Genomic DNA, 13,558 nt, shown 5'->3' on the forward strand with positions numbered 1-13,558 from the left:
TGTTAAAATATTAAACTCTTGCCCACTTTTAGGATTTATTAACATCAGCAGAAACAAATCCCAATTGACAGAATTAACACTAGTCAGTCAGGATGCGATTAACAGCAGTAATAACATTAGAACACAACCCCTGCAGTCACTTGAGAACTCGCAATTCAGATGACTGAGTGAATCCCTCCCCACAATTCCCCAGTGTGAACTCGCTGGAGTTTCAGCAGGTTGGATGACTGAGTGAACCCTGCCCACACAGAGAGCAGGTGAACGGCATCTCCCCGGTGTGACGGCGACGATGCCTTTCGAGATCGGACTCGAAACTGATTAACAGTCTCCACATTCCCATGGTTTCTCCATGATGCAGGTGTCCTTTTGTGTCCCAGGTTGGATGCTCAGTTGAAGTTTGCTCCACACATAGAACACGTGCAGTTTCTCCCCGCTGTGAATGGTGCAATATTTTTTCAGCTGTGTAATTGATTGAAGCTCTTTCCACAGTCAGTGTACTGGAACACTCTCACTCGATTGTGTGTGTGTGTTTCCAGTCACACTGATGTTTGAAATATTTTCTCACAGACAGAAAGACAAACATTGCTCCTTTCACATTCAAAGGCAGACGATGTTCATCATTTCCAGCTAAGATGTTTGGGTTCAAACCTGCACCCGCTGTGCGCAGAGTGAGAATAAAATCAATCGGATGCTGATTTTCTCTGCTGGTCACTGAGCCTTTCATGCCGGCCCAATAGGGTGAGCCTGTGCCAGCCCAATAGGGTGAGCCTGCGCTGGCTCGATAGGGCGAGACTGTGTTTGCCCGATAGGGTGAGCCCTGTGCTTGCCCGATAGCGTGAGCCTAGGCTGGCCCACAGGGTGTGACCGGACTGGGACAATCGGGTGAGCCTGGACTGGCCTGTTGGTGTGAGCTTGGGCTGGCCCGATAGGGCGAGACTGAGCTGGCCCAATAGGATGAGCTGGTCCAATAGGGTGAGACCGGGCTGGCCCAAAAGAGTGAGCCTGAGCTGGCTCAATAGGATGAGTCCGGGCCCAGGGTCACCAAATAACAATGAGAACTACAAGGCTTCCTTTCAGGGACCCTGATCAATCATAATTTCGCGCACCCTGAAGCCCCGCCCACACTTTGTCCCTGCACAAAAGGCCGCGCATGCGCTGTGAGACCCGCCCTAACCAAGATGGTGACGGTGAGCACGCTCTCTGGGTGCCCTGCCCAAATGGCGACAGCTGATAAACACCCACCGGCGGGGAAAAGAGTTACTGCCAAGAAAGGCGCCAAGAAAACGATCACCAAAGCGCCACTGACGGGCGGCAAGAAGCGGGTAAAATCGAGGAAGGAAAGTTACACTATCTACATCCACAAAGTGATGAAGCAGGTTGACCCCGACACCGGCATCTCCTCCAAGGCCATGGACATCATGAACTCGGTTGTGAACGATATTTTGGAGCACATCGTGGGGGAGGCTTCCCGCCTGGTCCATTACAACAAGCGCCGCAACATCAGCTCCCGGGTGATCCAGACCGCCGTGCGCCTGCTGCTGCCCGGGGAGCTGGCCAAGCACGCCGTGTCGGAAGGGACAAAGGTGGTGACCAAGTACACCAGCTCCAAGTAAAACTGCACGCTGTCCTGGGAGATCAAACCGCTAAACATGAGCCACCACAACCTTACTGAGCTGGACAAACCTTTAAAATCAATTTACAGTAATTATTTCCCGAGCACGTGTGCAGGACAACCGTTGATGTTAAAGCTGCAGCTTGGAATTATCAGATCAGCAGCTTCACTCTCCGGATGAACCTTAGCATCGCTGTTGAATTTCCCACCAAACTCAAACAGGGTCCCTGGTCGCGCTTTCCCTTTGCTCTCAGACCCGTTCATTTACACTCCCTGCCGATGAATTAAGAGCTTGTTTTTGGGGTGAGACCCAAGACTTTAGCCATCTCGTTTTCTCTCATGCCTCCTTTAAATTAAAAAAATTCTTATTAGGGGTCAAACTATTTATTAACCCGACACTCCCCGCAGTGTAACAACCCAGAATGAGAGTTTTTACAGAGGCCAGAACCGGGACAGTTTGAACACTCTGTCCCTCTTCTCTTTTCACAGAAGGACTCCCCGTTCTGGTCTCACTCCTGCCTTTCTGGGGGATCGATCGATAATCTATAAAAGCCCACATTTACAAAGATTGAGCTGGAAGGTGTTCCATTACAGAATCAGTGGGGATTGATTCCCGCCCATTACAGATAGTTTGAAATATAATTTAATCTTGATTGTAACAGTGAGGAACTTGCAAGGGAAGTATGGAATAAGACAAAAGGAATTAAAACGTGTTGCGAAATCTTTGACAAACCTTGACTTTATTAATCCGCATTTCTTGGTGGGTTTTTTGAAATTAAAAATACGTTAGCTTGTAGTGGGGAAAATGCTTGAAACTATCATTCAGGAAGAAATAGCGGGACATCTAGATAGGAATAGTGCAATCAAGCAGACGCAGCATGGATTCATGAAGGGGAAATCATGTTTAACTAATTTACTGGAATTCTTTGAGGATATAAGGAGCATGGTGGATAGAGGTGTACCGATGGATGTGGTGTATTTAGATTTCCAAAAGACTTTCGATAAGGTGCCACACAAAAGGTTACTGCAGAAGATAACGGTACGCAGAGTCATAGGAAATCTATGAGCATGGATAGAGAATTGGCTGGCGAACAGAAAGCAGAGATTCGGGATAAATGGATCCTTTTCGGGTTGGAAATCAGTGGTTAGTGGTGTGCCATAGGGATCAGTGCTGGGACCACAACTGTTTACAGTATACATAGATGACCTGGAAGAGGGGACAGAGTATAGTGCAACAAAATTTGCAGATGACACAAAGATTAATGGGAAAGCGGGTTGTGTAGAGGACTCAGAGAGGCTGCAAAGAGATTTAGATAGGTTAAACGAATGTGATAAGGTTTGGCAGATGGAATACAATGTCGGAAAGTGTGAGGTCATCCACCTTGGGGAAAAAACAGTAAAAAGGAATATTATTTGAATGGGGAGAAATTATAACATGCTGCGGTGCAGAGGGACCTGGTGATCCTTGTACATGAATCCCAAAAAGTTAGTTTGTACGTGCAGCAGGTAATCAGGAAGGCGAATGGCATGTTGGCCTTCATTTGGGGGGGATTGGCGTATAAAAGCAGAGAGGTCCTTCTGCCACTATATAGGATATTGATGAGGCCGCACCTGGAGTACTGCGTGCAGTTTTGGTCACCTTACTTAAGGAAGGATAGACTAGCTTTGGAGGGGGTACACAGACGATTCACGAGGCTGATTCCGGAGATGAGGGGGTTACCTTATGATGATAGATTAAGTAGACTGGGTCTTTACTCGTTGGAGTTCAGAAGGATGAGGGGTGATCTTATAGAAACATTTAAAATAATGAAAGGGATAGACAAGATAGAGGCAGAGAGGTTGTATCCACTGGTCGGGGAGACTTGAACTAGGGAGCACAGGCTCAAAATACGGGGGAGCCAATTTAAAACCGAGTTGAGAAGGAATTTCTTCTCCCAGAGAGTTGTCAATCTGTGGAATTCTCTGCCCAAGGAAGCAGTTGAGGCTAACTCATTGAATGTATTCAAGTCACTGACCGATAGATTTTTAACCAATCAGTATATTAAGGGTTACGGGCAGCGGGCGGGTAAGTGGAGCTGTGTTCACGGTCAGATCAGCCATGATCTTGTTAAATGGCGGAGCAGGCTCGAGGGGCTAGATGGCCTACTCCTGTTCCTAATTCTTATGTTCTGACGGTTGGAGATAGTAATTGGTCATCGGAAAAGTTCCCAGGTGTTTTAATGAAGGACCTAATATACCAGATTACGAACTACATATTGAAGGGTGGAAGATGCCTGTGCGGGGATTAATTTAACATGTGGTTGCCGTTGTACACCAGCCACCACACAGGCTTGACAGAACTAGGTTTTGGTCCTGCGGCAAGCATTACCCAATACGACCTGGAGACCAGCTCTGCTGCACGGACCTAGTGCACACATATCTCACTGTGGGCTGGCCCGTGCTGTCCCTGGGCCTTCGGCTCTTCTGGGCCCTGAGCTCACGTCTCTCCCGGGTACCGATCACAAGTCTCTACAATCTCTGGCCGCACCTTTGTCCCTCCAGCTGTACCTGCCCGCACTGCAATCAGCGACCAGGCTTCACAGCAGCCCTCCTGCAGCAGCAAGCGCTGCTCCCTGCAATGGTACCCTGCTGCACGCTGCTCCATCTAATGGTCTCGGCTTGCTGATATACGGTACAAGAAAGGCAGATGTTGGAGGAATTTCTCATTCTTTCTCTGAACTTGTAGATTGTGCAAATATTTGGTAGAGGCACAACCGGCGGTAAAGCTCGGGCCAAGGCCAAGTCTCGCCCCTCCCGGGCCGGACTGCAGTTCCCTGTGGGCCGTGTTCACAGGCTCCTGCGGACAGGGAACTACGCTGAGCGTGTGGGTGCCGGAGCCCCGGTCTACATGGCTGCTGTGCTCGAGTATCTGACCGGCTGAAATCCTGGAGCTGGTCGGCCACGCAGCCCTCGACAACAAGAATATCCGCATCATCCCCAGCCACCTGCAGCTGGCTATCCGCAACGACCAGGAGCTCAACAAGCTGCTGGGAATGGTGACCATCGCTCAGGGCGCGTTGCTGCCCAATATCCAGGCTGTGCTGCTGCCCAAGGAAACCACCAGTGTGTCCAAGAGCAAGTATAGCGGACAGGATTTAATCTAATAACCCAAACGCTCTTTTCAAACTCACTAACAATATCTGTGAAAGGGCTGCTTGCTGTTCTATGCATCTCAATTATCCCAGATTTAATTTAACATATTATATCTCCGTAATTACGCCGAGAATTTCTTGATCAGAAATTAGCCACAGATATTCTCAATTAGGAACATGATGAAAATGTAGAAATCTCGATCGCCAAACACTGCAGCGGATCTTCAGATCAGTGAATCAATATAGAGAGGGACTGGCTTCAGGGAAACACAACCGACAGGACATGAACGTGAGACCGCCCGTCATTGTGCACGTTGTTGGGAGAGCCGAATATGAACGGATGTTAAGAGCCGAGTATAAAGGGAATGTACTGTTAATGGGCTCACCGTCCATTATTGGGGAAGTAATTCAATAGGCTGAAGGATATAAATCCATGATCACAGTGGTCCATGCAGATTTTCGCCGTTGAATTTGCATACAGGAGGGAACTAGAATTACAGCTATGGTTAAATCAAAATATTACAAAGAGTATCCCATCTGTCCCCACATTAAGAGCTGTGTTAAAGGTGAGATACCGAATTTAGATATGTGCAGTGGGATCAGTTCACTATCAGATCTCCCACTGAGAGTTTCCGCCCACATTGGCGGGAGTTATCGGTATATTGGGCATCCCAATCACATTCAAACCTGGATGAAACCCTGTCATTTTAACCTGTGAGGGACCGCCCCCAGCAGTGATTGGCTGGCGCCGAGCGCCCTTCCAGCTTCAATCCAATCAAATATGAGGGAACTAAGCGGTGGAAAGTACTGGCCACTGATTGGCTGAACTGGGATTGAGCATCATTTTCACAAATCTGTTAATTTCACTGCAGGACTGACCGATTTAACAAAAACATTGAACATTTTATCAATAGAGAGAGAAGGGGCCACTCTGCCGTCTAACCCTTCCTCGCACAGAATCCTCGGGACCCTTCACCGCATCAACTGGCTCTTAAGTTTATGCCTGCATGTTCTCTACTCCACAATCCGAGCAAATTGTATCCACCACATCAACACCTTTAATAATCATAAACCCACCAAATGGTCCACCCTCCCTCTGTACTCCCTATGCATCCTGCCACCATCATTAAAACCTAGAGCACCTATTATCCTCTCTAAGTCTAGCAAGGCCATATAGTTATTTAGAGCATAAAGTAGGCGCTCTCTACTCCACACCCAGTGCAACTTTGTACTAAAATACCAAAACCCAACACAACGTGAATCCACACTCTATCCCCGGTCCCAGGTCACTGCTCTCTCTGTGAGGCGGTGGGTGGCTGTTGTGTTCTGCACGAAAGCGTCGAGTTGTTCAGCCGCCGAATCCATAGAGAGTTTCAGAGTGTACAGCACACCCCGGAGAGTGACTGCCTTGCCCTCGGCGGGCTCGCTGTAGGTGACAGGTTCCCTGATCACATTTTCCAGGAAAACCTTCAGCACCCCGCGGGTCCCCTCGTAGATCAGGCCCGAGATCCGCTGCACCGTCTCACACTGACTCTGCCAGACATCCTCGTCTCTTTATTTGTGAACTGATTTCTGTGGAGAAGGGGCCCGGCCGTGGGACAGGTGACATTTAATTGCGGTCACCGCTCTTTCCTGAGAGGATTTGCTGGCTCTGAAAAGAGCGTTTTGGTTCTGGTGTTTACAAGTTGCGATCTTTTATTTTACTTCTTTTTGGGGCTTTTGGCTTTTTCTTAGGTTTTGGCGTTTAACGTTACAGCGTTGATCTTTTGGGAGGCCTTGGTCTTCTTGGCAGGAGCCTTTTTCTGACTGATGCATTTATTTGTACGAACTGAAAAAGGCAGCCGTTTCTCTGATTGGCTCGCCATTATCACATGATCTGTTGCTAATTGGTCGCCTTGGAGGAGAAGATACACCCTGTAGTTCATCTGGAATGTGCAACTGGAATCGCCCAAGGATTTCCAAAGTGTAATTCGATCCATTTTGAATTCAAATGCCACAGAGGACAGATCTCCCCAAATACCACCACGTTGCAGCCGAAGGCCCATTTTATCTGCTGGCTCTTTGACACAGCGGCTGTGCTTAATCCCAAACAGCCCGCTCTTCTGTCCCTAATCCTGTAGGTTACTCATTCTGGGGGAGGGGAGGGTGCTGACACTAGGGGAGGGGTGGGTACAGACACTTGGGGAGGGGTGGGTGCAGAAACTGGGGAAGGGTGGGTGCAGACACTGGGGGAGGGGAGGGTGCTTACACTGGGGGAAGTGTGCGTGCAGACACTCGGGGAGGGGCGGGTGCCGACACTGGGGAGGTGTGGATGCAGACACTGGGGGAAGTGTGGGTGCAGATACTGGGGGAGGGGTGGGTGCAGATACTGGTGGAGGGGTGAGTGCCGACACTGGGGGCGAGTTGGGTGCAGATATTGGGGGAAGGGGTGGTTGCAGACACTGGGGGATTGGTGGGTGCAGATACTGCGGGAGAGGTGGGTGAAGACACTGGTGGAGGGGTGGGTGCAGACACGGGGGATCAGTGGCTGCCGACACTGGGGGAGGGTGGATGCAGACACTGGGGGAGGAGTGGTTGCAGACACTGGTGGAAACTTGGCGCCTTTCTTGGCCGTAACTGTTTTCCCCGCAGGTGGGAGGAGGTTCAATGGCCTTCATCTTGGGCAGGGCGCCCAGGGGAACGGGCTCAGCTACCTTGGTCAGGGTGGGTCTGACGGCACATGAGCGGCCCATTGTGCAGGGACAAAGTGTGGGCGGTGCTTTAGGGTTTCTATCGGTTTGATTGGTCACATTTTTGTGCGCAGGTCAGTGACACCTGAAAGGGTGTCTTGTTGTTCTGATTGTTTTCTGGTGACACTGGGCCGGGGCTCATCGTATTGGGCGAGCCCAGGCTCACCCTATTGGGCCAGCAAAGGCTCACACTATTGGGCCAGCCCAGGTTCACCATATTGGGCGAGTAGAGGCTCACACTATTGGACCATATCAGGCTCACCCTATTGGGCCAGCACAGCTCATGCTTTTGATTCAGCCGGGTCTCACCCTATTGTGCCAGCCTAGGCTCAGCCTTTTGGGCCAGCCCAGGCTCACTCTATTGGATCAGCACACGCTCATGCTATTGGCCAGCCGGGTCTCACCATATTGGGCCAGCCCGACTGATCCTATTGGGCCAGCCCGGGCTCAGACCTTTGGGCCAGCACAGGCTCACCCTATTGGGTCAGCACAGGCTGATACGATTGGGTCAGCCGGGGCTCAGCCTATTGGGCCAGCCCAGTCTCGTCCTATCGTGCCAGCACAGGCTCATGCTATTGGGTCAGCCTAGGTTCACCCTGTTGGAACAGCCCGGTCTCACCCTATTCGACCAGCACAGTCTCACCCTATTGCGGTGGTACAAAAGGGCCAGTGACCAGCAGAGAAAATTAATAGCTGATTGATTTTATTCTCATTCTGCGCACAGTGGGTGCAGGTCTGAACCCAAACATGTAAGGTCGAAATGATGAACATCATCGGCCTTTGAATGTCGAAGGATCAATATCTGTCTGTTCTGTCTGTGGTAAAATATTTCAAACATCAGTGTGACTGGAAAAGCACACACACGTCCAAGTGAGAGTCTTCCAGTGCACTGACTGTGGAAAGAGCTTCAACCAGTTGCACAGCCTGGAAAAACATTGCACCATTCATAGCGGGGAGAAACTACACGTGATCTGTGTGTGGAGGAGGTTTCAACTGATTGTCCAACCTGGAGAGACAAAGGACACCTGCATCATGGAGAAACCGTGGGAATGTGTAGACTGTGGAAAGGGATTCAGTTCCCAGTCTGATCAAGAAATTTATTGTCGCAGTCACACCAAAGAGAGGCCATTCAACTGCTCTGTGTGTGGGCAGTGATTCACTCAGTCATCTGAATTGCGAGTTCACAAGTGACTGCAGGGGTTATGTTCTACTATTATTACTGCTGTTAATCACATCCTGACTGAATCGTGTTCGTTGTCTCAGTTGGGATTTGTTTCTGCTGATATTACTAACCGCGAAAACTGGGATGGAGTTTAATATTTTGATATTTCAAATAATACAATGTGTCTATATTTGACATATCCATGATAAGAGGAGACTAATTGATATCCTGTTACATTTGGTCCTTTTTTCCTTTCTAATTTTAGATTGTTTTAGTTCTCTGAACTTTGGTTACTCTCAGGGACAAGTCTCAGTTCCTTATACCTTCCAGTATGCCTCTCTTTGCCTTGGTGTCCAGAGTAGGGATAGCTATCACGCCTGGGATCACTAAACACAAAAAAAGTCTGTTAATCCCTTTCAGCAACAGGACTTATTGCGTTCCTGGCAGTATTTCTCTCGCCTTCAATGTGTGAATAGAGCATCGTGCAAATCTGGTTTCAAGTTAAATTTGAATCCACCCAGTAAATGTATTTAAAGAAAAAATGTACATGTAAACCCATCACATCAAGTAACTGTCAAAGGTTTACAGTCAACAAGATGAACAAGTAAAAACATCACGGCCCAATAACCCAGCTCTATATTCACAGGAGAATGTATGTTATCTAAGTCCTCGAATGTCAGTTGGTGCGATGAGAGAGTGAATCTCTTTCCACATTCAGCTGGTAAACGGTATCTCCCTGATATGTTTCCACCCAACGCACATCTGCACCCATTCCCACTGTCCCCACATTTACAGTGTTCAGTCAGCTGGGCACACGAGTCTCACAGGCTAGACGATTGCTTGAAGGTGCATCCACACACAGAACATGTGTCCTGTTTCTCACCGCTGTGATTGGTGTTTTTCCAAAGGCTGATGAAAAGGTGATCCTGATGAATCCGGTGAATCTCTCAAATCTTGACGTGATGTTTGGTTTCAGTTTCCCAGCTGTAGACCCTCCCTTTCTAATACCCTGCAAATAGCGGTTACAAACGTTATTACTTTAAGTACAGGATAGGAATTTCCACTGAGATAGGCATCAGAGTCGAGTCCAATCCTGCCCTCAAATGACATTCACACACTTCCCAGTTGAGGTCATTTCCCAGTTGAGGCCATTGGATCAGTATTAAGAGCAGGGTCACTGGCTAATTTTTAATCATATTTTGCCCACTGGTACCGAGGACAATTATAACCCCTGAACTGCTGCCTTGTCTGAGATCAAATAACAGCCCAGATCAAGGATCGAACTTGGGAACTTCCCAGTCAGTATTGCAGAGTGTTCTAAAATTTGGGAGCTTGGGGGAGGGTTAGAAATTAATATTTTGAAACACATTTTGCTCCAGCTTTAAACAAAACCTTCGTCACACTGCACAATTCTGAAGTCTTTCCAAATTCAAGTCAAATGGATCATCACAAAGATGAGACATTTTAGAAAGGAGCAAATCACTGAAATAGACAGCTTTACAATCACTGCACAGTACAGAAGGGAACGACTGTTAATGGGAGCTCGGTTTGTGAAGTCCTCCGACACTCCGAGATAAACTGGACTGTTCCTTTAAGTATAAATATGCAGACAATAGGGAGTCCCTGTCACTTTAAATATCCGCCCATTCCCTCAGGTGTGGGAGGAGCAACAGCGCGCGTAATCTTTATATCACCGGAGAAAGTCTGTTATCAATGTCCTCGAATGTTCGTTGGTGAGATGATGGTCAGTTGGCGGGATCACACAGCAAGCACCGCCGGTTGGGCTCCCGCAGGGTCCTGAAGCCCGAACAAAATTTTCGCATCATGTTAAGCACAACAACTGAAAAGTGCACACACAAAGTCTTGTGTGTGTGTGTGTGTGTGTGTAAATAAAACACAACATTCTTAATGTTTACTAGTGTATCCTACATAGATAAGCTATTATCTTCGCCAGTTATTTTCCAGCATTTTATTTCCTTTTATTTACAAGGTAATTGCAGAGTATTTAATCACTTTACCATTTATTGATGACTCATTGTCTTGAGTGCTCTCGTTTTGAAATTGATGTATCAATGACCATTCCCTTACCAAGGTGACCATCTGTCTGCAGCATTCAGTGGGAAAGGGGATTAAATCTCAGCGAGGGTAATGAGCAGCCACCCACCAGTCTCTGTGTTTTATTGACCAGTGATCACCTCACCATCACACAGAAGCTCCTCAGATTTACCTCCAGTGTGGATGACTTGTGTAAGTGATGTTTAAAATTAAATTCTTGAGGTAAAAATTGATTTGGGTGAGGGCGTTTTGGAGAGTAGCGTTGAAAGAGGAGTTGGGATGAGGGTTTGAGAGAAAGGGGGTGATAGAGGAGTTGGGGTGAGGGGTTTGGTGAGTAGGGTTGCAAGATGAGTTGGGGAGGGGGAGTTGGAGAGTTGGAGTGAAAATGATGGATGAGTGAGTGGGATTTATTGCCCATTAATTGCCTCTATTAAACTATGATGGGGTTTATCTTTCCGTTAAAATGTTTTGTATGGTGTGTTTCACTGAAGTTAGACGTGGGGCTGCAGTTCCTTGCAGGCACTGGGCAGTTTCTGGTGAAACAATGTGGGCCGTGTTAATTGGGAATAGATTTGTGTGGGATCATTCTGTGCTGAATGCATTGCTGGGCTGCGGGTTTGCCCTCAGTCCCAGTGACGAGGTGCTGTTGATTTTAAATCCAGGAACCACTTACATTGTGACTCCAAATTCAGGGACCACTTACATTGTGACTCCAAATCCAGGGACCACTTACATTGTGACTCCAAATCCAGGGGCTACTTACACTGAGGCACCAAATCCAGGGACCAGTTACAATGAGACATCAAATCCACGATGAATCACATCATGACACCAAATTGAGGGATTATTAATACTGTGACATCAAATCCAGGGACAACTTACACTGAGTCCACAACATTACATAGGATATACAGCACAGAAATGGGTCATTCAGATCAATGAGTCCATGCTGGTGTTTATGCTCTGCTCAGGAATTAGAGAGCCTCAGTATGGGGAATGGTCATGCCGGTGAAACCAGCTCCAATTAGGGGGAAAGTTGGGTAATGAATAAAGATATGATGGAAAAATCAGACTGGTGGGGCATGGTGACAAATTATTGTCAGAAGCCCTTTTCAGGCAGTAAGATGATTAGATATAACCAGCGCAATAATTGTATCCATCTGATCTTTTCCAAAAATCCCCAAATGTATCGTCACTAATTTATTTTGCTGTGATAACTGTACAGATGTGAAAGAAGGGAGGAAATGAGGCTTGCAGGAAAGAAGGTTCCTTGAATGAACACATTGTGAGGCTGTTTAGTGACTCGTCTGTGTGAGGTTAAAAACATGAAATGGAAACGGGCACGTCCAGTGACACTTGTATTGCCAATAGTGCTTTCTAAGTTAATCACTATATCCTAAGCCAAATATCCTATTGACTATCCCAATCACTGATCCCAATCCCAACAAATAATCACAAACCACACTCACTAACCCCTAAACCTACATTTTAAGCAGCCGAAGGCTAAGAAGATAAGAAATAAGAGCAGACGTAGGCCATCTGGCCCCTTGAGACCACTCTGCCATTCAATAAGATCATGGCTGATCTAATCTTGGCCTCAATTCCACTTCCCTGCCCTCTCCCCATAAACCTTGACTCCGCTATCTTTCAAAAATCAATCTATCTGCCACTTAAATATATTCAATGATCCAACCTCCTTTGCTCTCTGGTGCAGAGAATTTCAAAGATTCACGATCCTCAGAGAAGGGCGACCCCTAATGCTCAGACTTTGCCACCATGCTCTAGATTCCTCTCACAAGATGAAACAGAGATCAGTGGGGAAGCTGAAGAGCTGATAAAGGAAGTGTTTAAACAATTATTTTGCTGCAAAAAATACTGCAAGGTATGTTTGTAACAAGTAATTGTAATCAACTAACCCATCAACATTAGCAAAGACAATTACAAATGATTGTAACTTGAGACACGCTGGTTCATTCCATGACAACCACAAGCCGTACACTCAAACGAAACAAGTTTGGGATTTGATTTGGGAAAAGATGAACTGCGTGAGAGGTGAATCAATCCAGAGTAAGAAAAGGCCCAAAATGGAAGGGAAGGAAACATTAATTAGTCTCTTATTCTGGAGAAATGAAATATTGGACACAGCATGTTTGAAACAATATTTATACAGAACATAAATCTCCAGCTCAGGTACAGGGTTATTCAGAGCAGCAGAAACAAAGTCTAAGTGCCAGAATGAACATGGTTCAGTGGCCAATGGGAGCCCAGTATATCCTGTCCCATTCATTGAAGTGGTCTTGGGTATTTACCCAGCATTCCCCGCGATGGAGATGTGCCGAGCCCAGACAACAGGGGTCCAGTGCGCAGGCGCGCGACCTGGCTGTATTTGGAGCATGCGCGGTGCTTGTAATGGCGGAGCGGCTCTGTTGAAATGTGCTCCGCAAAGCAGCTCTATCTCCGCGGGGCGGAATTGAGTCATGGACCAGCGGGTAGCCGGGGAGGCTTCACAAACAACTGGTGCCCGCCGGAAGCCCGGAATAATAACCCGGCATATCGACGACTGCAGCCTCGAGGCTTTTTCCCGGTCAAAGGCCCGGGGTAACGGCGGACATCTTTGTACAGGAAGGCAGGGTCAGTCCTCCGCCATCTTGGATCAGTGAGCAGCAAAGCGCATGCGCGGCCATCTTGGTAAAGTAACAGCTGAGTTATGTTATTCTCGAAACCTCGGATATCTCTCATTGTTCTGAACTCCATAGTGTATCGTCCCAATCTTCTCAACCTGTCCTCATCAGAGAACCCCCTCCTCATCGGAATCAGCCTCTGAACAGCCTCCAGTGTAAGTATATCCTTCCTTAAATACACAGTATTC

General features: G+C 47.6%; 1 protein-coding gene across 1 annotated transcript; it reads left to right on the forward strand.

Annotated features, from left to right (window-relative positions):
• Positions 1 to 1,217: 1,217 nt before the first annotated feature.
• LOC139243971 (histone H2B 1.2-like) lies at positions 1,218 to 1,613 on the forward strand. Its single transcript, XM_070870926.1, has one exon. The coding sequence runs from the start codon at positions 1,218 to 1,220 to the stop codon at positions 1,611 to 1,613; it is 396 nt and encodes a 131-aa protein (XP_070727027.1).
• Positions 1,614 to 13,558: the final 11,945 nt, after the last annotated feature.

Source organism: Pristiophorus japonicus, unplaced genomic scaffold (assembly GCF_044704955.1).
Source record: "Pristiophorus japonicus isolate sPriJap1 unplaced genomic scaffold, sPriJap1.hap1 HAP1_SCAFFOLD_194, whole genome shotgun sequence".
NCBI lineage: Eukaryota > Metazoa > Chordata > Chondrichthyes > Pristiophoridae > Pristiophorus > Pristiophorus japonicus.